Source organism: Halichoerus grypus, chromosome 7, assembly GCF_964656455.1.
Source record: "Halichoerus grypus chromosome 7, mHalGry1.hap1.1, whole genome shotgun sequence".
NCBI lineage: Eukaryota > Metazoa > Chordata > Mammalia > Carnivora > Phocidae > Halichoerus > Halichoerus grypus.
This window is the reverse complement of record NC_135718.1, coordinates 29,546,683-29,572,177: the sequence shown is the minus strand read 5'-3', so window position 1 is coordinate 29,572,177 and position 25,495 is coordinate 29,546,683. Positions and strand designations below refer to the sequence as shown.

General features: G+C 40.9%; 1 protein-coding gene across 1 annotated transcript in view; it reads right to left on the bottom strand.

Annotated features, from left to right (window-relative positions):
• HPSE2 (heparanase 2 (inactive)) overlaps window positions 1-25,495 on the bottom strand; it is a 657,615-nt gene that overhangs the window by 13,855 nt on the left and 618,265 nt on the right. Inside the window, exons 10-11 of the mRNA XM_078077262.1 lie at window positions 14,688-14,833; window positions 7,332-7,478 (exon numbers count right to left, since the gene is read on the bottom strand). Coding sequence (XP_077933388.1) covers window positions 7,332-7,478; window positions 14,688-14,833 — 293 coding nt within the window. The remainder of the gene's footprint in view (window positions 1-7,331; window positions 7,479-14,687; window positions 14,834-25,495) is intronic.

The following is a 25,495-nucleotide window of genomic DNA, read 5'->3' as shown; positions in this document are numbered from 1 at the left end:
TGCCTAAAAGCAATACTAAGAGACATGTAAAATTTTCAACCCCACTAATACTCAAAGAATACAAATTAAGATGAGAGTATTATTTTTCATTATGAAGTTGGCAAAGATTTAAAAATATGACTGCTCTGTGTCGGTAAGGTAAATTGGAATAACAAAATGCTCACACTTCCTACTCCTGCTCAGACCTGTACAACTGAGCTTGTCTGAGGTAAGAAAATTGAACAGTTAATAATAGGAGATCAGGTTCTATAGCTCAATGGATTCCAAGGTGAACAGAATAGTGAGCAATCTGGAAACCAGGCCATTGGAGGAATGGTTGAAGGAGTTGAGTGTTTAGCTTGGAGAGTACAACTCTATGGGGAGACACTGAAAAATTATTATGAAGAAGGTATAGATTTACTCTGCTTAATTTTTCTAAAGCAAGGGGAGAAATGGAAGAAAACACACTTTGGCCACATACGAGGAGGATCTTTCCTACAATCAAAGCTGTCCCATGAGTCCCAGAGTGGGCTGACTCATGACATGAGCAGTCTCATCAAACAGAAGCTGATGGGTTTTCTGTCAGGGACGTTCTAGAGGAAGCTTCTTGACTGCTAAGAGTACTCTCAAATTTTTCCTCTATAAAGTCATCTTTTAATAACTGTAGAACTTTCATAACGTTTATTTTAAGAAGAAACTAATTTAAACGATCCCAGACAAGTGGAGATAATGGAAACCTGCAGGGAGTGGGTCTGGTCAAACAGAGTTCAAAAACTCCAGGTACCAACTAATATCAGCAGTGTAGAACTTACACACTTACATGTCTTGAGTCTGCTGAGGTAAGTGGAATAATGGCCCTTTGGTCCTAGAAAGTAGGTCTTCAGTTTTTGTTTTTAAGCATGTGAGTGAGAAGTCTCGGTATAGAATTCTTAAGGTTAAGAATTTTCCCCAAGTTCCTTTTCCCAGATCTGTCCATGTCCAAAAATAAATGTGGTGCTTCTAGTCATCTTTAGAGAGAGACTGTGGTAGGTCAGATGGTGGCCAGTTCAGCCCTCACACTCGCCAACCTCTGAATCTGGAGAGGAAGTATCATAATGTGCTCTGTTCCAAAAGGGACACGAAGATATTTTTAAAGTCTTAACACCTGAGAGTTAACTTGAGTATTTTCAGAACTATTCTGTTTGGCTAACATCAAATGACACCCTTCTAAAGGCATGCAGTTAGATGCCAGTGTTTTTCTTTGATATGGGATTTAATGAGGGTGAAATCAAAGCAAAAGTCATATCCCAGAGAGATGTAAAAAATAAGCAGTATGCAGAAAAGAAAAAAATATGCTCGTTTCTTCACAGAATAGGCAATAAGATTCTAGGTTCATAGGAACCTTAAGTTTCTTTCAGCTAACATCACGGCAGCTGAAGGAGAGGCTCGTGCAGATATGAAATGTAAACATTGAATATGGAACGTATTAGCCCTGAAGCAGAAATACTCCACACCTCTCTCATGCACCACCCACAAGCTGCTTCCCTGTTAGTTGTTTGTTCTGATAACAGAGATGAACTCCGTGAGGACAGGGACCTCAGAATCCCCTTCCCTCTCTTCCCCTAACACTCCACACTGAATAGATTTTGAAGGCTACTGATGACGTGGGTTGGCATGAGGAAGATGAAGAGACATTCTGAGATAAAGCATTCACATTGAACTTCATGTTCAGACGTTTTCCCCTAATTTGTCTACTTGGGATTCTGGCTCTTTATAGTTATGGGACTACAATTCATTTAAAATTTCAGCTACATTAGTTGCCACTGCACATTAGGCTGCTGAAGGGGAACAAGTCATGTGTGGCACAAAGTAGGATCTCAATAAAAGGTGATGAATGCATGAGGACATGTGAGAAGGCTCACGTGCCAGCATCTTTCCCTCAGAGATGTAACTCCGGGCTTGCGCTCCAGAAGGGGAAGGCGAGCTAGCTAGCAGTACCTCTGTGTATAGGGTCAGAGTATACTAGGCAAAATTGATTTTTATAGTCTTCAAATTAAACCAATTTATAGTCACTGCTGGTATTTAATAATCCTTTTGTCTGAGAAGAGCATAGAAGAAACAGAAGGGAAATCCCCAATTTTGCTGAGGAAAAAAAAAAAGCTTTTTATTAAAATTCTATATGACTGGGAAAAAGAATCTTTCTCAGAGAAGAATTTTTAAGAAGGCTCTGAAATTAGGACTTGTGAAGAAAAGTTAATGGAACAGAGGCAAGTTAGCCTAGAGGAGAGAACATTGCTGAGTAACCTGATGTTCTTCACATTCATTCCGTGATCAGCCTATGATGAAATGAAAGCAGACAGTATCGTGATAGGGTTCAGTGATCCGTACTGTATGTTTGTCAGTATGGATTTTATATGTCATTATAATTTTATATTGCTGGACTATTGGCGTAGCACAGTGTTGAGGAAAGTGCATTGGATTTGGGGCCAGGAAAATTAGGTCCTAGATACTCTCTAGCTCTATCACATAATAGTTGTGTGACTCTTGAATAAGTCACTTAATGCTCTAAGATTCGGTTTCTCCAACTCTAATGCGTGAGAGAGGCAGGGATTGTTCTACTTTCTTCTTGGTGCTATTCAGAGGGTCAAATGAGATAATGGCTCTTAAAGCTCTCTATTATCTATAAAGTCCCAGCCACAGTGGGCCACAGTGTTCTTATAAAATTAAGTGTTTAGACAGGATTGAAGTTGTGGGCACTCCTTCCCCAGAGGTCTTTAAACCTAGAGCATCTTCTAGTCCGTATGGCTTTGCCACAGGCTCTCTAAGGGTAGGGAGAATGAAGCAAATCACTTCAAAATGTCATTCTGCCCCAGGATTCTTAGCAGCTGCTGATTCCCTCAGGTTACTGTGTCAGAATAGAACAGTCAATGTGATGAAGGTTGTTTCCTTCTTTTCTAATTTTTGGACAGTTTTCCCTTCAAATGGAATTGAATGAGACACAGAGGGCAGGACACTGGGATGTGAGCAAACACCTGCTCTTGGTTTGACTTTTCCCTAAAACATGTTTTTAGTCCTGTTTTTTGATGTAAGTTAACTTCTTTGGCCCAGCTTCATGTTGTTTCCCTGTTTGTTGAAAGACACTGGAGATATTTATGTCTTGGGTAGAACCGATTCCCTAGAGGACAATGCTCATTGATTCGTGATCACATCAGGCATTGGGCAGATTCTTTCCTTTGTGGATGACGGAGATGCCATAAAGGTTCTCTTTGACTTATCTAGAATAGGAACTATTATTGTCTTGGGTGTAAATGGTCAGTTTTCCTTCCAGGAAGGTGAGAAACCAGGGAACAGGACAGAGGATGGATTTGCAGATGGAGATTTTCTGGAGAAAAACTAGCCCAATATTACTGCCACGTCCTCTTACAGCACATCCTCTTTGTGTGGCCTTTTAGTGGCCTGAAGAAGCTACTTGGCTGTTGACCATAGACTCCAAAAATGAAGTGGAAGTAGGGGAAGGAGAATGGAAGAGAATAAACGAATTTTAGAGTTCAATGGGAAGCAGAACTCTTTTAGCTCACCCGCCTACTGAGTGAGAAACGTGGGGCCCCTCTGGGTTGGCCATGGCCACTCACCCTCTGAGTGATAGGCTACCTCCTAACAACCCTGTCCTCCATCAAGCCAGACGAGCCTTTGGAAAATGAGTTCTTTTTGTGGTAAAATCTTTCTCTTTTAAATTGCACTCCCTGGTTTGCTGTCACTTTAGAGGATCTAGGCTAAATCTATTTTCTTTCACTTCACAGTCCTTGAAGTATCTGAAGAAAGTCTTCACGACTTGCCTTACTTTTCCTCTCTGAATGAAATCTCCCTATTACCTTCAGCCATTCCTTACAGAATATGTATTCTAGACACAGAACCCCGTCCTCTTGTACACACTGCAGTTTTCGAAGCTTCCCTTCTCCTATCCTATAGGGTAGATAGGGCACCCACCTTTTGTCTGATTCCAAGAATGGGAACTATTTCTCACAAAGAGAGTTGAGACTCAAGTGGTGGATCTTATGATTGGCTCACTTACTGAAATGACAAACAAGAACCTTCATTTGTGGACTCGGATGCCCAGACTGTGCCTGATTAGTGGCCCTAGGGGGGCTTCGTGTGCGATGCCTGACATTCTTGAGCCCCGAGATCTCATGAAGATACCTTTCCGGAGATTTCGAATATACCCAGCCCTGCTGACAACTCCAAGAGAATAAGAATTACCCCCTTGTTCTCAACCAGTCATAAAGGTTTGCTGGCATCTCTCTACTCCTGAAACGCCAGGCCAAAATGTCTAACTGGTGGCTTGAATGGCACACTGACTTGCTCTATCTCCTCTTTCTGGTTCCTCCAGACAAGAGCAATTACAGGTTTCTCAGCTCCCAGAGCTTTCCATCCTCTTCTGAGCTAATATGGCTCCAGGCTGCAGCGAGGAACTAGCAGACACACAGAATCTGGCCCCAGAGGCTTATAAAACAGAGAAGGAGACACCAAAGGCTGAAATCACTTCCTTGCATTTCCTTTCATCCTTTCCTGCACAGTCTGCTTCACCAAAACCATACCCTTCCTGTGAGACCCCCATCTCAGAACCACCGAGGGCTCCTGCACGCGTTTGTAGTTACTGAGCAGAGCGCTGGGGGCGCTGAACGTATGCACAACAGCCTCTGCTGGGGGCTTACGTACAAGATGGCGCAGCACAGGGTCCGAGCCACGGGGGTCTAGAACGGGAGAAGTGTCACATTAGCAGTAGTTTACAGGACAGAAACAGGCTTAGAGAACTAAGCGAAGGGCTCAAAGCTCCACAGTGAAGTAAGGGCAGGATTAGGGCTGGAATCCAGTTCTCCTGACTTCCAATCCAAAACTCTCTTTAAGATGATATATGTAACATCATATGTGCCTGTCTGTATTTCTACTTACATACAATGCGTATGCATGGGTGTGTGAAATTTTCACTTGTAGAAAGCTGTATTTCACCCACATGCTCTAATTTGATGCTCACAATCACCCCATCTGACAGGTAAGGGAGCCTAGGTTTGTCCACACGAGTAAATGGAAGCAACTGGATTCATAGGCAGGCCTTCTGATTCTGGCTCCCTCTTCTTCTGAGTGTATAACATTGTTATTTGATCTCAGTGGCCATTACCAAATCCCTCTTCAGGACCCCTGTGGAATGAAATTCTCTTTTTCCCTGTCCCTCTCCGACATTCTCAACAAAACCATAACACAACTTCTCACTGCGATGCTGACAAGGTGAGGTACAAGACAGCATAATTGGAACATACGGCATATGAGTAGCCAGTGGGAGTCATCTCAGTCACTCTGATGGACAGGTATAGGCAGGAGGGGCCGAGGTGTGGCCAGGTTCAAGTGTCAGGGGAATAATCCTGGAGGCAGGGGCATAGAGTGGAGTAAACAGTGTTGGAGGCCCATGCCCTTGGTTGGTGGGGGAACAAACTCATAAAATGATGCTACCCTCTGACTACATCTCCTCCTGTTTCATGGTTTTGCATTTATACCATTTTTATTATAATCTTAACAAGTGTCTTAGCAACACATTATCTTAAAAATCCGAGAAGACTCTGCTTTGGAAGAACATCTTAGAGATGTTAGAAAGAGAGCAATTGTTTCCCTCTTCCTCCCCAGCCAGCTAAAGTCCCAAGTTGAGGAAAAGGAAGGCAATGGGTATTTACTGCACACCTCCTATGTGGCAAGAACTTTACTTGGATTACCTTGTTTACTCCTCTCCTCATGAGATGAAGAAACTGAGACTGTATTATAGAGATTATGTAATTTGCTTAGGGACACACAGCCAACAAGTGGCCCGTTAGACTAAGGCATTTGGCCGGTTCCTTCCACACAGTACACATGGTCTTCCCAACGTTGGGCAGGCTCAGCTCCTAATCTCTGGCTCCGGAGGACCCTGAATGATCACAGTCACTGCTTGAGGTGTCAGCCCTTCTGCCAGAAATGACTTTGCGGGTCACTAGTGCATGGCAGTGGGAAATTTAAACATACTCATGATCCTCAGAAAATCAGACCCAGGATGAGAACTTTAGAGCTGGAAGGGACCCTACCAAACATAAAGCAACTCTTGAATTTTGCAGGTAAGAACACTGAGGCCAAGGGATTAGGATTGAAGAATCTACCCAGGTCAAACAATTATTTAGTGAAGCTGGGACCAGAACTGGTTCTCCTGCCTAGGATAAAGACCAGGAATTCAGCACACTAGTCATGAATGACTGGTAAATAGAGATGGGATAAAATACTCAAGAGAGTCTCCTAATACAGGTAGGATTGAGGGGAAAGAAAAGTACATGTAGCCAGAGAAAAGAGCCAGTATGTGAACCAAGACTGAAAATACAGATCTAGGGTGGGCTAAAGAGACTCAGTAAGTCACTTCCCAGATTGTGTTTTGTTCCCATTGCACATACAGTTGGAAGCCAAATGCAAGCCACCAAGGTTGCTGTGAAACAGCGAACAATTATAGCGCAAATAGTTGTGGGCAGCTGTGGGAGTGCAAGCCACCTGCTCCAAGTTTACAGCTTTGTTAAACTTGGTAAACATTAAAAATGGAATAGGAATGCTCCCAGTCCGTACAGTGTCCCATACCCTTCCTGGGAGGCCTTACTCGGGAGCTGACCAGGCTCTTCTCCCTGTGGCCTAGAGCTGCTTTCTCTTGGTAGAGGTCAGTGTTGTCAACAGTCTCTGGTAAAGACCGAGGGAGGTAGGGAGTATCACAGAATCATATATTTATAGAGTTTGAGGGAGTCACAGAGCCCCCAGAATATAATGTCTCTTCTAATGTTCAGGTAAGGAAACTTAAGATCCAAGAGGTTATGTGTCCAAAGTTATAAATTTAGGGGCAGCATAGACTCTTGATCTCTGAACTTTGAACCCTTTGTCCCCATGAGGTTTGTAGATGCTGACAAACGGAGTTATAGCATTACAGAATGTTACAGCTGAAAGGGGCATGGCTCTCAACCCCCAGGGTTTTCGGTTGTCACATGACTAGGCGGTGCTATTGACATTTAGTGGGCAGGGACCCAGGATGCAAATAAGTACCTTGAAATGAGATCATTCTTCGTAATGAATTGTCTTGCCCAGATACCAAAAATGCCCTTGTTGAGAAATATTTTGTCTACCATTTGACTTTACAGTTAAGGAATCTAAGCCTAGAACTGGGACGGGCTTGACAAGGGTCCCAAAGGGAGTCAGCAGTCCTCTGACTCCATCCCACTGAGCCCCCGAGTGAATTAGCAGCAGGAAAGGGACAGCTTAGATCCTTCCCTTCCCAGCTCCTGCTGCAATTGCTCTTAAGCTATTTCTTGGTCTGCACTTACTTGGACTTGAGGCCCTCCTGTCCGTAGGGCTGCAGCAGATACTGGTGCACGAGCTTATCCCTGAGAGTCCCAGCCAGTTTGATTTTCTTTCTTGATCGGTGCAGGTTGATGATAAAAAGTGTAATGGACCCTCGAACATAGTTGTGGCTGAGATGGAGAGGGAGAAGGGTAAGATGGAAATAAAGTTGTCAGTTAGGTGCTGCTAAATAATTCATAGACTGCACCAGACAGGACTGCCCCAGGAAAGGGCACTTATTTTATGATTCTTGGCCACCCCTAACCTTCAAAGACAGGAAGGCCTTGTTATTGTTTGTGGTTTCTTGCAGAGAAGATACCCGCTTCCTACCACACTCCTTTTGTTTTTGTTTAAATGTATCACAATGATTTTAGAAAACAAAATATCTTTTTCTGAGTGTGAAAATAAAACATGCTGACTGCAGGGGGAAAAAAAGGAAAAATACAGAGAAATACAAAGAAGAAAAAGAAAATTCTCCCATAATCCAAGTATCTTGAGATATGATAAAATTTTGGTAAACATCCTTCCAGTATTTTTTGTTTATTAATTCAATATTAATTCAAATATTTACTGAGTACTTTGACATATACATATATATTTCTCAGTTTTCATCTAATTGAGACCACATTGTTTTTACAGTTCGTGAACATCTTAAACATATTTTCATCTTATTATGTTATTGTATTTTCTTCTACTTACAGAAGAATGCTAAATTCTTTAATTATAGAAATGTAACATAATTTATTTAGTTAACCCCCTACCTTTGGAGACTTACATTTTTTCAAAATTTGCCATAACAAAATTACATAATGCTATTATATAAACTTTTTGCATGTCACCATTATTTCTGATAAAGTCCTGGAAGTTGGACACATTAGGTCTAGGGGAAGGCACATGGCATGATTCCTAACCAAATCTTCTGGTTCATTCCCGGTGATGCCCTTCCCTGTGGGAAGATTTTCTGTCCTTGCTGTGTTGAACCCTAGGGATCACACGATTGGTTTTGGCCAATGAAATGTGGGTGGACATGTTAAAATCTCTGTGCAGAAGTTTTAAGAGGCAGCCTGTGTTTTGCCATGACTCTTTTCCCTGTGGCAGAAGACCAACGATGTTCTTGACAGAGGTTACTCTATTGACCTGCATCCTGGCACGAAGATGATTTGGAGCAGAGCTACAGCTGAGCCATGACAGAGAAGTAGTACGCATGAGAAATACGCTTTCTTATTGAAAGCCATGGAGATTTGTTGGTCCTCCATGATCACGGCATAACCTCGCCTATCCTGACTGATACACACATTTTGCTAACACTGATGTTAACTGCCTAGAAAGCTTGTACCAATTTGCCCTGTTCAGCTATCTATAAGAGCACCCATTTCCTCATACCCTTAAGAATAATGGATATTAACCTCTTAAAATACCTTTATCAACCCGAGAGGTGATAGTGGGATTTCGATGTTGTATTAATTTGTATTTTTAAAAAAATTCATGCTGAGATGCAGCATTGTTTTCATTTGCCTGTTTGCCATTTCATCTCTTCTTTTGTAAACTGACTATTCATGTCCTTTGCCCATTTTCTTATTGATTTATAAAAACTATTTATTAAAGATAGTGATCCTTTGTCTGCATGTATGTTACAAAGTTTCCCCCAGGTTTCTTTGACCAATTCAGTTTGTTTACATTGTATTCTGATGTATAGAAGTTAAAAACTCTTAGGTAGTCAAATTTATTGATCTTTTTTATTTCTGCTTTTGCTGTTTTACCTACACCAAGGTTATAAAACTATTCACATTTTGGAATCCTTTTAAACCAGCACAGGATGTTCAGAAGCCTGGAAGAACTATATGCCTACATGCAAGAGCCTTTCAGCATGTATCAACAAAACTATAATGATTTCCTTCTTTCTTGTAGGAAAAAAGACTTTGTTTCTAAGGGGTCCCCTAGGGCCCCATCTGGATGGGTTAATGAGAGGAAACAGAAGAAATGACCCAGTCCTGCCTTCAAAGGAGGAGTTCAGAGAAACTCTAAGTCAACTTTGCCCAGAGGAAAATATCATTCCTTGCAGAAACAGCATCCCTTAGCCTCTGGGTCACTCACCTCTGCTTCTAAAGGTGTTAATTAAGAGTTGAGTGACTAAGGGCAGGTCAACATGATAACTTGGGTTGTTTTGCTTTTTAATAAAACAGTTGCTAGGACTCATCCTGAAGATTTTGATTCTATCCGTTTGTGATGGGGGCTAGGAATGTGTGTGTGTGTGTGTGTGTGTGTGTGTGTGTAAATCTTTCTAGGATATTTGGCAGATGAGTTGGGTTTGGAAACCACTTGCCTAGAGCAATCCATTAGGGTTAGGAGAATTCCCAAAGTATATTCCATTGACTGTGTGTCAGATAATTTTTCTTGCATCTGTAGGAGGGCACATTATTATGTTCAAAGGCTTTCTGAATGCCTGCATTGATATTCTGATAAATTATTATATGACTTTTCTCTCTGGTTCCTCCTCCTCTGGTCCTTCTTAATCTTCCGAAGCATGTGAAGTAGTTTTTGGAGACAGCTGAGTTAGGTCAGAAGAGAATGTCCATTTACTGAGCAGACTTGTGTCACCAGAGCTCGGAAGAAAGATGCTGCTAGCCTGTGTCAGCATTTACTGTCATTAAAAGAACACCAACTATATTCCATTGGTGGGCTTTAAGCTTAGCTTTGCTGAGGAAATTGAGCAAAACACCATTAACTACAGGTACTCTGGGCTTCAGGGTGAGCAAAAGTAGGCATGCATGGGGACGCCTGGGTGGCTCAGTTGGTTAAGCAACTGCCTTCGGCTCAGGTCATGATCCTGGAGTCCCGGGATCGAGTCCCACATCGGGCTCCCTGCTCAGCAGGAAGTCTGCTTCTCCCTCTGACCCTCCCCCCTCTCATGCTCTCTCTCTCTCATTCTCTCTCTCAAATAAATAAATAAAAAATATTAAAAAAAATAAAAAATAAAAAAAAAAATGAACCTGAGAAAAATTTTAAAAAAAAAAGTAGGCATGCATGGGTACCAATTTTGCCAGACTGTGGTAAACTCTTTTGCTAACTCCCATCAGATAACCTTCTCAAAGGCCAGCAGTGGAGGGGGGCAAGCCTCGTGCTTGCATTTACGAGTTTTCCCTCTGCAGAGCTGGGGCAGAACTAGCTCTGGGAGACTGCAGAGGAGAAGGGTAGGATGTGCGGAAGTGGTGGATGGGAGGGAGACCTGAAATCACAGCACTGCTGCAGGGAAAGCTGTCTTTTCAAGCTGCTTGGCAATGGTCTGATTTCCACTTACATAGTTCCCCTGGGGGAGAAAAACCGGTACTGAAAGCCAGCTCAGAGACCCATGTGCAGAGGCTCTCAGAATTCATGGAGCCTCCTCAGGTAGGAACTGGCATTGAAGACTGCCTCAGCCATCCCTTCTCCTGCTTGGCTGAGGGGCAAGGATATTAAGCAGAGGTCGTTTGGCTGCAAAGATACATTCTTGGCTTGGGAGTGTAGGCACCAACCTGAAAGTACTGTGTCGAAGATCCAGATTTCTGAAGAATATATATTCTCTGCCCACAAAAAAATAATCTTGGAGGAGTATCTGTTGCCTAAGAAGATGGGGTCTGACTGAAAGCATGGCTAACAGGCAATCACTCATCTTCTGATGTCAAGTCCAGGTGGATTTTGGTTCTCTTAGCAAATGTCCCTTTCTGTCTGGTAAAACATCTATCTTACTCCATGTCTCACTCATGGTGAGACTTCTTCCCCAGTAGAGAATCCATGCATCTGGAGTTCATCTTTCTGGCTGTTCTTTTGCTGCCTGACATCTTCTCTGTGATGCCATGGGGGTAGGAGGAAGTGAGTCAGGGAACGGAGGCTCCAAGTGGAGTATCCTGGATGTAAGAGGTGGGGGACATCATATGGAGAGATGCGTCTTGACTTCCAGATAAAAAAACAGTCACTGTTCTAGAAATGTCTCCAGTGAAAGGGAATAGAAGACGGTGCTTTGGAATCCATGGTCATTTCCAGTGAAAGTCCATGTGTTTGAGAACTGGGTTGGTCCATTGTCCCCAAATCTAACTCAAAGTTTTTGGGTTCGGTAAAAGTCAGGCCATGTTTTGCCAAACATTTTTTCCCCTAATTTCAAAGCCCCTGTGTATTTTAAGGGAAATTTAATCCACATGTTTCTGATTCATTTACACTTAACTCATCAAAATATTGTTTTGTAAGAGTCATTTGATGTCCAAGAAGCCTCAGGAACCTTTTTTATAAGCCTTTAAAAGAATTTCTTCTAAAAAACAGGAAGTCATGTTTTGCCAATAATAAACAAACTTGAACCCCAAAAGGCTCAATTTTGCTTCAATATCCACCAGGTTCCAATTGGTTCTGAACTTGGCTAAGGACCTCAGCTCCTCCCTAGAAACATACATTATTTCAGCAGAATAGTTTATAAAGACAAAGTTTCCCAGTCAAAACATATTTGTTCTCTGAACAAGAAGATCTGAGGTGAGAACTGCCATGCTGCCGGGCTCCTGACTTGTTGACTCTAGAACAGAAGGCAGCAGAGCACCTGCTGGTGTTGGTTTGCATTTCGAACTTTTGATCCTAAATCAATCATAAAACACAACACTCTCCTAGGTCAGAAACAAGCCACAATGTCAGAGAGTGCCACGAGAGGCGGTGAGGTATTCAAACAGAGGTTGCATAACCGCCGAGGAGATTGTAAAAGAAAATTCTGTTGTATTGGACATTGGGCCAAAAGATCTCTAAGGGTTCTTCCCAAGTGTAAAAATCTTTGCATTATTAATGTTGTTATTATTTGCATGTAGGGGTGATACCATAAAGCTTTTGGAATTCAATATGATAATATAAGTGCAGATATCTGGCGAGATGCTTGGCACACAGCAAGTGCTCAGTACACACTGGGGTGCAGGAGTTGTTTCAATAGACAGTCTCTCTGGGTTGTTCTACTGGTAAGTTTATACTTTCTCACCCAATCCCTGCTTTGACCAAGGATATATATTTTCAGAGTATTGGTCAAGAGTGAACAGTGTGAAGCCAACATGCCCACTCTGGGACATTTCTGTGACCTTGAGCTTGTTGACCATGAACAAACTAAGTGAATCAGTAGTGCTTCCTCATGGCTGTTGTGAATCATGAGGGGGCGCAGACAGGGCACACAGCTTCCCAGGGAGAAGGAGAAGAGACACTTGTCCTATCTTTGTGCCTACCTGTTTGGGGCACCTGACACCCACAGACATGGAGGAGACTGGCATCCCCAGCCAGCTCAGTGCATCTGTTGTGGGCTTACTTTTCTAATAGGAACAAAAAGACCTTCCCCTCTGTTATTATCATTATGGCCATATGTGCAAGAGATCAGTCAAGTCTCGTCTTCCTTTTTTAATGGGGAAGGGGGTGCTACTGACAGAAGCGCAGTGGCACCGTTTCCCTAGAGAGGTTCTGAAGTGAATTCCCACAGAAAGCAGAGAGCTGGTGATTAGAGAGCATATTAAATCCAGATGATTTTGGTTAACTTGTTTGAGCTCTCCTGCTAGGGAATGGTAGAATTCTTAGCCATTCTACCACACCACCTCCTTCTGGATGATTGCTGATATCAAAGGGGAAGAGAGTGAGAGCTGTAAATCATTCGTGAGGTCTTGATGTCCTATTTCTGCATTCATTCATCCATCCATCCATCCATCCATCCAACATTTGCTGAGATCTTCATGCCAGTCACCATATTAGATACCGAGAATACAAAAATGAATGAGACATTGGCCCTGAGTTCATGGTATGTTCAGAATATTAGTGACAACTCCCCACAAGCATGTCAAAGAATGTGAGGATGAGCAATGGGATGAGACTATGTGAGGAGCCCTCTGTGAGGACACCCAAATCCTGCTAAGCCCATGGCTACTGACATTCCCCCCCTGGTTCCTCAGACCGATAGTATAAAGGGCACAACTGATGTGCTTCCCAACAGAGACAAAAGGTGCCAAGGGTAATATTTCTTTCTTGAAGCTGGGGGTCCTCCTTTTGAGTGGTTACCTCAGGGCCAGGGTGGAGACAAGGAGTACAATGTATCCTTGTGTGGTGATCAGATAACTCCAGCCAAAGCCATAAAGCAGTCACTCTCTGTCAGGTATTGGATTGAGCTTCCTGTTGAGCAAAAGGGACGTTGAAAGCCTCTGGCCTCGGCCCAAACCAGCCTCCTCTCATCCACAATAGGCACTTGTATCTACAGACAAGACAACTGGCCCCTGGCCCCACTATATTCAGAGTGATTCTTTGAAAAATCTTATCATGATAAATTAATTGACTTGGCTCCTCTCTCATCAAGGAAGGGGAAGGAGCGTCTGTTGTAACCTGACCACTGGAGCTCTTTGTGCTATCCATTGCCCATGATCAGCCCCTGATAGGCCCACCGGAATGAAGGTCAGGCTGGAGGCGCTGGCTTCCTCCTCCCCTCCTCCACCTGCACTAAGAGAAAGAGTTCTTTTTCAGAGCTGCCTACTCTGCTCCTTAAACAGGAAGTGATGTAAGAAAGCCGTATTTGGTCAGATAGGTTTGGCTTTAGGCTCAGTTTTCAATTTTTACCTTCTGATCCTCATGTTTTAAAATTTTATCTGCCTCACCTTATTTACTTAATGATAATTATTTTTCCTGTTTATTTACAGACAACTTCAATGACAACCAGCGCTTCGGATCAAAAAGAGAAGGATAACCACACATTACCACACTGATTGTTCTAAGTTCAGCCCTGTAAAAAAGGAAGCCTAGATTTTATTTAACCTCATAAGATTTAAAATAGTTGGAAAGATTTCTGAAATTCTGAAAATGTTTCTAAAGCTGGGTGACTACCTTTGGGCTTTCCAGCTTGGGACACACAGGTCTAGGGCTAGGTTTCTAGTGGGAGAGCTCTCCAGCATACACCTTAGAAATGCAGACTTATTTCCTCAAGCTCAGCTGCTGGATCATAGGAACAAATTTTATATCTCTAGCTTGGTTCAGGGGTAGGTACACACAAAAGCCTCATGGGCATTACATCAACTGGCACAGAGAAAATGCTCAATAAAAGTTTGTTGGATGAAGAAGTAAATGAACAAATGGCATGTGTTTTTATGAACTTTTTGTGCATCAATCCTCTGAGAGTGAGAAAACGGTTTCACTTGGAGAAAAAGCTATTTATCAGAGGTCCTTTGAAACCTGCAAAGAGCAGGTATAATGATTCCAGAAGCAGTTTACAGTCAGTCTTAACAAGGGTCCCAAATGGTATGGAATTCTAGGAGGGGCCTGAAGCCTGAAGCCCCTCGGGAGTGGCTTCCTCTGACATCTCTCTGAAGACTTACTTGTGGTGGTTTGTGCAGTGTGCATAAATCCTTAGTTTGTCCCGGATCACTCGGCCTGGCCGTGGCTTCCGTTGGAGCCCGGCCACATGCACAGCCAAGACTTTGGGGCCGATCAGGCGCTTGTAAAGGAGAGAGAGCCAGTAGTCCTGAGGAGAATAGGGAGGTGGAAAGTCAGAGAAAGAAGCATGTTGAGTATCTTGAGTAAACATACCAACACACAGGCCAGAAACCACTTCTTACCAGGGGTACAGTGAATCATGACTAAAGAGACCCTAATCCTGTAAGCCTGTCAACCCAATCAGGTGCTCACCTTGGGTTGATAATGAAATGGGCACAGTCTAAAGTGGCCTTTTCAACTGACCAAATAGGGAAATTTAAGTAGGGTGGACTCAGACGGGCATGCAATACAAATGAATCAAAGTTTTTCACATATGAAATAATAACCTGTCAGGGCCTTATATCTTTGACTTTCTTTTCCTATGACTTTACTTTCATACTGGTTTATGACTTGTGTTTAACTGTAGAATAGAAGATTTCCAATCTTTAGGATTGTCATCAATATAAGAATCCAAATGTCATCCTCCAAATATTGTCACTAAAGACTATTAGTGTGATGGGAGGGGCATGAAGGTCCTCCAGGCAAGAGACCAGGGTCCTGAATTCCATAGTCAGAAACACAAACAGAAGAATGTTTGCAAACCATGGTGCTAGTTCTTGGTCATCCTCAGTAATTCTAAAATAAAAAGAATAATTCTAAACTAAAAGAATGTGATGCTTTTAACCATTCTGGCATCCATTTGTAACTGATTAATAAATATTCAATCTGTGACCCACACTTGTATTTGAACTTACAAAAGCCTATTCACTGCCATCTTAATTTCTATGGTATTTGCTATTATCATATTTTATTTTTATACTTGATACAAGATATATTATGTATTTGTTTTGCATTTGTTCTTATATCCGATTATGGGGTAATGACTTCAGTGCTTATAATTCTCCATGTAAAAAAGGGCTTCCTAATTTGTTTGGGGGCTTCCTCCCTCCCCCCAATTCTGGAATTCCATAATCATGCCATTCAGTGTGAACATGCTACTCAAGGTCTTAAAGACATCATGCATGTTTTCTCAGCCTTCATGTTTCCAGGCAGAAACCTTTTAATGATCTTCTTTTTTTCCCCCTTGTGTGGTCATCTATAACATCAGCTGCTTAAAAATGTCTGTTGAATTGCATAAATCAGAACAGTCTCAAAGCCCCTTTGCCAGCCGAATAGCTCTAAATCTGCCCTGAGTAGTGAGCTCTAAGCCTTGCCCAGCCACCTACCTTAATTAACTCTAAGTGTCTTCAGAATGGCTGTTAAATATGGTCTCCTAATATTTAAAATGCCAAATATTTTATCATCGTCAATCATATAAATGAAAAAAATCTCGTTGGTTCAATTTGCTCTTATTTGATGACACTTTCTCTATTTTTGATTTGAAGTAAACTTGGTGAAGTGATTATCACAGTCATTCCTGTTTCCAATGGGATATCCACCTTTTTCTTATTAATTTGTAATACATCTTTTAATATTATTGGTAAGAATCTTTGGAATATATATTGAACAAATATATTCCATCCAAGTCTGTAGTGTACTTGTTATCACCATTTATGATTTTTTGACATGGAGAATTTTAAAAAAAATTTATAGGAAAATATATCCTTTTTTTCCTTTTGATTTCTTTCACTTCTTTTATTCTTAGAAAGTCCTTCCTCACACAAAGATCAGGTCAATCTTCACTGATATTTCTTCTAGTTCTTTTTATATAATCATTTAAAAGTGTAACTTCTTAATTCATTGAAAACTATTTAGCTATATGGTACTAATTATTTTCTAAATTATTCTACAACTAGTTGTAGCATCATACAGTTGATAACCTATTCTTAAACATATCTTTATCACATACCAAGTTTTATATATGTATGTAAAAACATATAAATATATACAATATATAACATTATAATATGTAATATAACATATTGTATATTATCAGTTTTACATCATTTTCTTTATTGTAGTTTACATTTTAATATCTAGAGATTCAAGTTCATTTCATTTATAATTTTTCCTTCTTTGTTCAAACTTTCTTTAATTAGTCATATCCATTTATTTTTCCAAATGAACTTTGAAATCATGTTTTTGTCGTGTTTGTTGTTGCAGAGAAATTTGAGGCTAGTGTGAATTTTATTCTGTTTGGTTAGCCTGTTTATTTTCTATCTTTTGTATTCTGCCAGAATGCTTATAGAAGTCATGTTTTATCCTTGATATTTGAAGTTTTATCAGAAATGTGTCAATGTGGGTTTCTGCATTAATTTGCTGATATTTGGGGAGTACTTTTGATCGGAAAGACTAAGGTCTTTTTTTAAGGTGAGAATTTTCTTTAAATATAGCTTTGACTTCTTTTTCTTTCTGTTTGCTCCACTCATTGTTTCAGGAGTCTGGTTGTGAGCCCTCCATCCTGGGGCTTGCACATCTATCATCTCCTTTCTCATCACTTTTCAATCTTTTTGTTTTCCCTCTGCAACAGGACATCTCAAGTTTGTCCTCTACATTTCCTCCAGGATCATTTCTGTCATTTACTAAGTCCAATGAGTATTTTAATTGTTATTACAATTTTCCTTTCCTTGTAATCTTGTCTCATTTAGCTTACCTGATTGCCTGGCACTCATTTAAAAATTGTTTTCCATTTTATGTGTACTATGTATATGTTTTCCATATATATATGACAAATCTTTATAACAAATTTTCATGTATATATAACTTACATGAGAGTTCTGAAGCATATGAGAACCAGCCACCCACCTGAAAAGCTATCTTAACACCACATGGCAGCATCTAGTTATGTGATTCTTCCCTTTCCCATTTTTGTGTTTTCCATTCCCTTGCTCTGTATTTTAGTTTTATCCATACATTTGTTCCTAAGAAATATATTATTAATTTGTTAGCTTTATAAAAGTGGTATCATGCTGAATGTAATTTTCTGTGAGTCACTTTTTTCACTTAACATTATGCTTCTAAGATTTATCCAGGTTGTTATCTGTACTTATTATTCATTCATTTTCAATATTGTAGGATACTTTATTGTGTGAACATACTACAGTTTGTTTATCCATTCTTCTGTTGATGGATATTTGGGTTGTGTTCAGATTTTTGCTGTTATGAACAATGTGACTCTGAATATTCTTATTCCTGTTTCCCAAGACACAAGTGAAGAAATCTGGAGAAGCATTGCTCCAACTGTGACTGGAAACCAGCAGCAGCCTCAGCAGCAGAGTGCTTCTCAGAAATACACATTCATAGACTTTATCCCAGACCTACTGAATCAGAATCTCCAGGGGTGGGGCTCCCAAATTGTGTGAGTTTCTAAGTGATTCTGATGTTCATTAAAGTTAGAGAAGCACTGTTCTAGAGTACATACCTAAGGGTGGAATTGCTGTGTCATACACAAGTAGACAAATATTCAACTTCAGGATACTGCCAAACTGTTTTCCAAAGTGATTTCAATTATTCCAACTTTTTTTTTTAATAATTTTCTTTTTTTCCTTTTTTTTAAAGATTTTATTTATTTATTTGAGAGAGAGAGAATGAGAGAGAGCACATGAGAGGGGGGAGGGTCAGAGGGAGAAGCAGACTCCCTGCTGAGCAGGGAGCCCGATGCGGGACTCGATCCAGGGACTCCAGGATCGTGACCTGAGCCGAAGGCAGTCGCTTAACCAACTGAGCCACCCAGGCGCCCCAATTATTCCAACTTACACTTCCTCTAGCAGCGTCTGCATGAGTTCCCTTTGATCAACATCCTTGCCAACACCTGTTATTTTCTGACTGAATTTTTGCCAATCCAGTGGGCACAAAATGTCTAGTTCTTTTTGTGTGTTGCTTAAGAAGTCCTTCCTCAGGTCCAGTTCATAGATATTTTATATTTTCTTTTATAACTTTTGAAAGTTTTTTTCCCCTCTAATCATTAAATCTTTAATCAATCTGGAATTGATCTGCTGGTATGGTGTGTGAGGTAGGTATCTAACTTCATATTTTTTCATGTGGATAGTCAGTTATACCAGCATCATTTACTAAATAAATAGTCTCTTCTTTCTTTGGCGATCTGCAGTGTCCTCTGTGTCCTCTATCAAACTTCCATATGTTCATGGGTTTGTTTCAGGGCTCTTTACTCTGTCCCACTGTGCTGTCCTGTATCACTGCTACACTGTTTTAATTACCATTGTTTTACATATGTCTTGAAATCTGGTAGAGCAACCCCTCCTATCTTATTCTTCAGGAATGGTTTTGCTAATCTTGGGCCTTTGCTCAGGCACAGACATTTCAGAATCAGATTATTAAGTATCTAAACAAAATCTGCTGGGACTTTGGAATTTCACTGAATTTATAGCTCAAATGAGAAGAGTTTACATTTTTATAATATTGAGTCTTCTCATATAAATACAAAAGGCAGTGAGAAGTATTCCAGTCAGGGAATCTTTCTTCTTTCTTTGTTTCTTGTTTGTTTGTTTGTTTCCTTCTTTCAAAGTTCACAATCTAATTTTTTTTCCATTAAGAAAGTATCCTAGATCTTTCACAATGAAAACAAATCTTGAAAGGAGGAGAAAACAAGGAAATGTTTTCTGTTCAGAGACTGAAATCAGGAAACGTTTTATTTTTAGGAGTTTTCTGTTAACCATTTAGTAGTAAGCATAGCAATAAGGAGAATCTGGTGTTAAGCCCCAAACTTGCTCTGTTGGCAGATTCACTGATTTTCCATTTCTAGAGAAAGCACTTTCAAAGAGCTTCTACATTATTTTTCTCCTTTTTTTTTTTTTTTTCCTCTGCTTATCCTTTTGGTATTCTATGCAAACTATTTGTGATGATCTCTTTACTTCCATTTCCAAAAGTGTCCATAGATGGACAAAAGCCTTCATTTCCCCATCTTCCACCCCACCCAACCCCACCCCACCTCCTGGAATTCAAGGATAGTGTGCCCAGGTAAAGCATGTGATCTAGGCAATAGTTGTGTGTTTCTCAGATGTTGTAGGCAAATGTTTGCTTTTTTAAAAAAAATGTTTGCATTTAGCTCATAGATATATTGTTTAAGTGTACATACATTCATATGTATGTATGATAACATCGTGTGTATAAGCAATAGGTTGATAAACATGAAACTTAGGATAATGGTCACCTTGGGTGGGGCAGGAGGAATTGGGGGAATGGCATAATGGGAGAATATAAGGTTGATGGGAGTGTCTTAGTTTTGGGGTTGGGTGGTGGAGTCGTCACAGGTGTTGTTACTGCTTTGCTTTCAAAGTAACATATAGGCATAGATAATCTTTTAAACGTGTCAAATAAGATATTAAAAAGATAATAAAGGAAAATTATGTATGCATTTGTTTACTAGAGCTTCCCTTCTGAAGATGACATTGTCGATCCACCCAGAGGCTGGCATCTCTTAGAATTGTTTTGCCCAAAGAGAGAAGGGTTTACAGTGATGTACTGCTAGTTCACCATCTCTTCCCTGAGGGGAACAGAGGATTTGGATTGGTATCAGTTGATGGTAGGTGAAAAGTCAAGGTGAATGTGAAAATTTCACCTTTACTTAGTTCCATGTACTGTTTTCAGACTCCTCTCTTACCCTTGTTCTTCTCAGTTCCTTATTCATCCTACCTCTTTTTAAAAATTCCACTGTCCCTGTCTCTCTGTCCTTATGTCTCCCTCATGTACACCAGCTCTCAGCAGAATCAAATTATATTTCCTACCTGCCTCCCTCTGATCATCTCTCCCTCCCTCTCTCCTCTGTCTTTCATTTTACCATGAATATGTGCCTTTTATATAATCACAAATAAAACTAAGCAAATGAAATGATTCCTTAATATCTCTTAAGGAAATGACATGAAAATGTAGAAAAAATGACCTCTATGCATAGAACAGATAGGAAAAAATAAAGAATTCTCATACATATCTAACAACAACAAAAACAGGACATTATATGAAAGAAAGATGGAATATAAATAGAAGTTTTCAGACAGTAAGAGTCATCAAGAAGGAAAGCTAATATAATGGCTTTTTATGTCAATAATAATACAAAAATCTAAAGCAAGGAATGCACTGCAATTTTCAAGGGACAAAGGGAGACACAAACAGACATTCTTTAAGTGTATCAGACATAAGAAGAAGTGGAAGAAAAATAGTGTCCATTTATTAGCTGGAGAGGGAAAACTAATAACAGATGACACTAAAAAGACAGAGGTTTTAAATCTTCTTTTTCTTTACTATTTATCAAAAAGTCAATTGTTGTCTGAAAGCTAGACAATGCAGTATATGGAGTAAGTTGAACCAAAATAAATGGGAAAAGAGAAAGAAATTGACAGAATTTTGCAGAATTTACTGGATTAATCATGGAACTGTGTGTTCCTCGAGGTCCAAGACTACTTACCCCTTGCTATAGCCCACGCCTAATAGAAAGCTTGCCTTGCAGGAGGGGCTAGAATTAAATTATGGAATGTGTGCTATGTTTAAGGTTCCATCCTAGGCATTAGGGATATAGTGGTGAATAAGACACAGAGTTCTTGCTATCATGAAGCTTATATTTAGCAAGAACAGTCCTTAAGCCAAGGACTTAAGCAATTAATTTCAATTGTGTAATGGTAATGGAGAAATCTATGAGACTGTGATATAATAGAACTTGTGACCCCATCTAGGCGAAGGGTGGGGGGTGGTGGTGAGGAAAGAAGTCTTTCATGGAGTGAGAGACTTCATTTAAGATTTGAGGAAAAGAGGGGAGGGGATAGAAAATGTTTTGGTCAAGAGAAAGAGCTTATGCAAAGTTTCTGAGATGGGGAGGATTTTGGAATCTGAAAGCAGACCAATTCAGCTTGGAGCTCAGCAGTGAATACAAGATGAGGATGGCAGGGCCAGTTCTTGCAGACCTCAGGATTCTAGAATTTGTCTTAAAATAAATGGGAAGCCACTGTAGAATTTTAACAGAAATACTGCCATTATTCAATTTACATTTAGCAAGTTGACTTTTACAGCTGTGCAGAAAATGACTGGAGAAAACCATTTTGGAGGTTAGTTTAGAAGAAAAATGATGATCATTTGATTAAGGAAGGAAATTAAATTAGAGAGAAGAAGAGAGATTTGAGAAATATTTAGGAGATAAAATTGATTGGACGTGGTGATTGATTAGATACAGAGAATGAGCATGAAACCTGGATTTGGAGCTTTTTAAATGCTCAAATTCTTAATTCCAGAGGATGGGATGGCTACGGCAAGACAAGAGCAGTGTATCCCTTCAATCCTCAACTGCACCTCTTCCTAACCAAACCCCAGCCCGCAAAAACTTAGTGAGATCAAGTTCTGCCAGGGACAAGCACAGAACATACCTAGGAGAAAACAATCACAGAGTGATAGTGATACCTAACAAATGTGCACTGGACAAATATTTCCTAATGTGTCCCTGAAATTTATTTCTGAAGTTTCTTTTTATTTTTAGTGCATACAAATCCAATGCATATTTTTGAAATGTTTTGTCTTTATTCACTTATTTCACTAACTACTTCTCACATTTACTATTTCCATTAATCTAGAGCTGGGCAAGGGCACCCTTGCTTTAGAGAGCCAAGCTCTGGTCTTCCTTCAGCAGCACCCCTCTCCATGGGGTAGGAAGTCCACAGAGCCAAGGGCCCATGCCTCTTTCTAGACCATGTTCTGAGTCCCTGTGGTCCCAGAATTCCCTAGCTTATAGCCGGGATTCATAGCATAGACCTCAACCTGGAATCTGGCTGCCTAAGAGTGAACAGTAGTTAGGGGATGTGCACTAGTAGGCTGAGAAGGTGGCAAGGGGCAGCTGGTTATGGGGGTATGATCAGGGCTTGTAGACTGGGTTATCTACACTGTGTGACCACGACACCCTTGATGATACACTAGGAATATGAGGGGTGCTGAGCTACGGCCCTAGGTGCTTACTAACCAGGTGAGAGCTTTGAATACATTCTTTCCTTCTACAAGCATTTCCTGAGCACATATTGGTGGCATGCAAAGTATTCTGTTGAGTCTGGGTGATACAAAGATGAAGAAGACATCTTCCTGTCTTCTAGGAACTTTGTGGTCAAGATACATGTAAACAATTCTCTGTAAAACGAGGCTGACTAAAGTCAACTCCACATGAGCAAAACCACTTGTAGTACTTTGGGAATTCAGAAGAAGAAACAATTATTTATGACCAAGAGATTCAGGGAAAGCTTCACAGAGAAATAAAAGTGGAGAAATAATTTGCTTAGAGTTGAAGATACACATTCAAATCCTGGACAGTGATTTATTATCTCTAAACCTCAGTCTCCTTGTCGGGGTTTAATGAGATAATATATCTGGAAACATGTGTCATGGTGCCTGGTAAATAAAATATTTAATACATGTTGTTTATTCTTCTCTTTATTCCTTGAAATATTTTTTTAGCCTCATGAAAATAGTTACATTCCAGTATGTACATAGTTCTGTTGCAAGTTTCCCTGAACTTAACTGGTATGTGTGTGGAGGGGGGGTTGGGTGTGTGTGTGTGTGTGTGTGTGTGTGTGTGTGTGTGTACATGTGTGCATGTGTTGGGAGATTCAGGATGTTTGGGAGGAACCTCCTTGAGATCAGGGCTTCCCTTTGCATCCTCACTGCCTATGAACATAGATATTGTCACTCAATCAATGTTTGATTGAATGAATGATCAAATGAAGATTCACCTCCTGAGGATGATGGGAGGGTTTCCACAGCTGAATGGGAGTGAAATGATAACTTTGGAAGATTCAAAGGTTACAGTTTTCCTGAGCACTGACAGGCCTTGCTGCAGCTCCCTAAACTTGTTTAATCTCAATATTTTCTTCTTGTGAGAAGTATAAATGCACTGGAGCGGACAGCAAAATGACAAATATTTTTCCTTCCTGGAGCTTCTTGTCTGACTTCCAAAGTCACAAAAACCGAGTTACGTTCTAGTGGTCACAAATGCTACACCAATAGCCACCTTCATCTAGATGTCCAACGTTAGAGAGCCAAGAAGAAATGAAGTGGAACGTCGCCGTGGATTTTTGCACTAGACATGGCGGTATGCCAGAGCTCCCATGTGAGGGAAAGAACCCTGCTGCTCCAACTTCCTCCACAGAGAGGGAGCTGCAGGGAAGATCCACAAAGTTTCCATGTGGCTAAAGCATCTTTGGAAATACTAAAAGCTACAATTTTCCCTGCTGCCCTCCCTGGAGGGGATGAAATCTCCTCCAATCAATTTTTTTTTACCACCTTACAACTATCAAATGGCTTCCTGTTGCTTGTACTAGTGACCAGGGGCTAAAACTAGTGGTTTTTAACATGAATTGGCCCCTTACCACCCTGCCTTTCTCGACCTGGCCTTTTATGTTCAAGGACATTGATTTTTTTTCTCCCTCCCACCTCGGACAGGGCCTTCCAGTTTCTCTAATTACCTCCCAATCCCATCCCACACACCCCTCCCTGGTATGCACGATCACTAGTGCACACACATATGCTTTGTTAACTCTTAGCTTAGATGTTAGCTTTAGGGTCACTTTCCCAGGGAAGCCTTCCTGGACCACCCCTATCCCCTGCCTGGGCTAAGTCACTTTTCTGTGTTATATATTCTCACAGAAGATTGAAATGGTTTCTCTTAAGGCATCTGAGGCAGTTTGTATTTACATATTTATGGGTAAGATTTTCTGGTTCATAGGTCTCTTCTCTTCTACACTATGACTTCCGTGATGGTGGGACTGTGTCTTCTCAGAGCCGTGTGCCTGAGTCTAACACAGAACCTAGAGCATAAAGGTGCTCGATAAAGAGGTGGTACTAGAGGGGCCTAGAGGTACCCATTTGCCCCTTAGTCTGGCCTGCTGCCCCTGGCTCCTCTTATCAACAACTGGACTTTGGGTAATCTACTTTGAAACAAATTACAGAGTTTTTCTGTACTCAGCCCCATCAATCCCAGCCCTAAGTAAGGGTGGGAGGAAGCACTGGCTCAGCTGGGGCCCTGTGATGCAGTCAGAGGCAGCAGTGAGGAACTTCTAGCTCAGTACAATGGGGATGATGCCCAAACCAGAGAACTGAGTGGAATCAAGACCCAGGAAACTTTCAACCTAGAAATGCAGCCCAGAGGGTCATCGCTCATGGGGCACCAGAAGTAGTGCGGCATGACTCAGAATTCCAGGAATACTGCAAGTGAAAGCAATCACAAGCTTGCACAAAGAATTAGAAAGGCCTGCCTTTAATCTGCTCACTGAGACAAGGTAGGTGATGTGGTCTGGCTTCAAAATGCCAGGGGCAGAACTGAGAGGTTTGCTGTAGGTCGCTAGCCTACAAGCAACAGGAAGCCATTTGCTAGTTGTGAGTCAAATTATATGCTTTCAGTGAGAGTTGTTTTTGGCATATATGCATTATTCTATTCTTATTTCAACAACTTTGATAGTCAGATCATGAAGGTCTAGCCTGTCACTGAAACATTTTCCTAGTGCTGAATATTAAGAATGAATTGCCAAATGGTATAGCCACCGTGGAAAACAGTTTGGCAGTTCCTCAAAAAGTTAAACATAGAATTACCCCCAACACAGCAATTGCACTCCTAGGAATATACCCCAAAGAACTGAAATCAGGGACTCAAACAGACACTTGTACATGAATGTTCATTATAGCATTGTTCACAATAGCCAAAAGGTGAAAACAACCCAAGCGTCCATCACCAGATGAATTATGGGTCCAGCACGCTTCTGCTGCGCAACTCTGCTCCTCAGTCACCAGA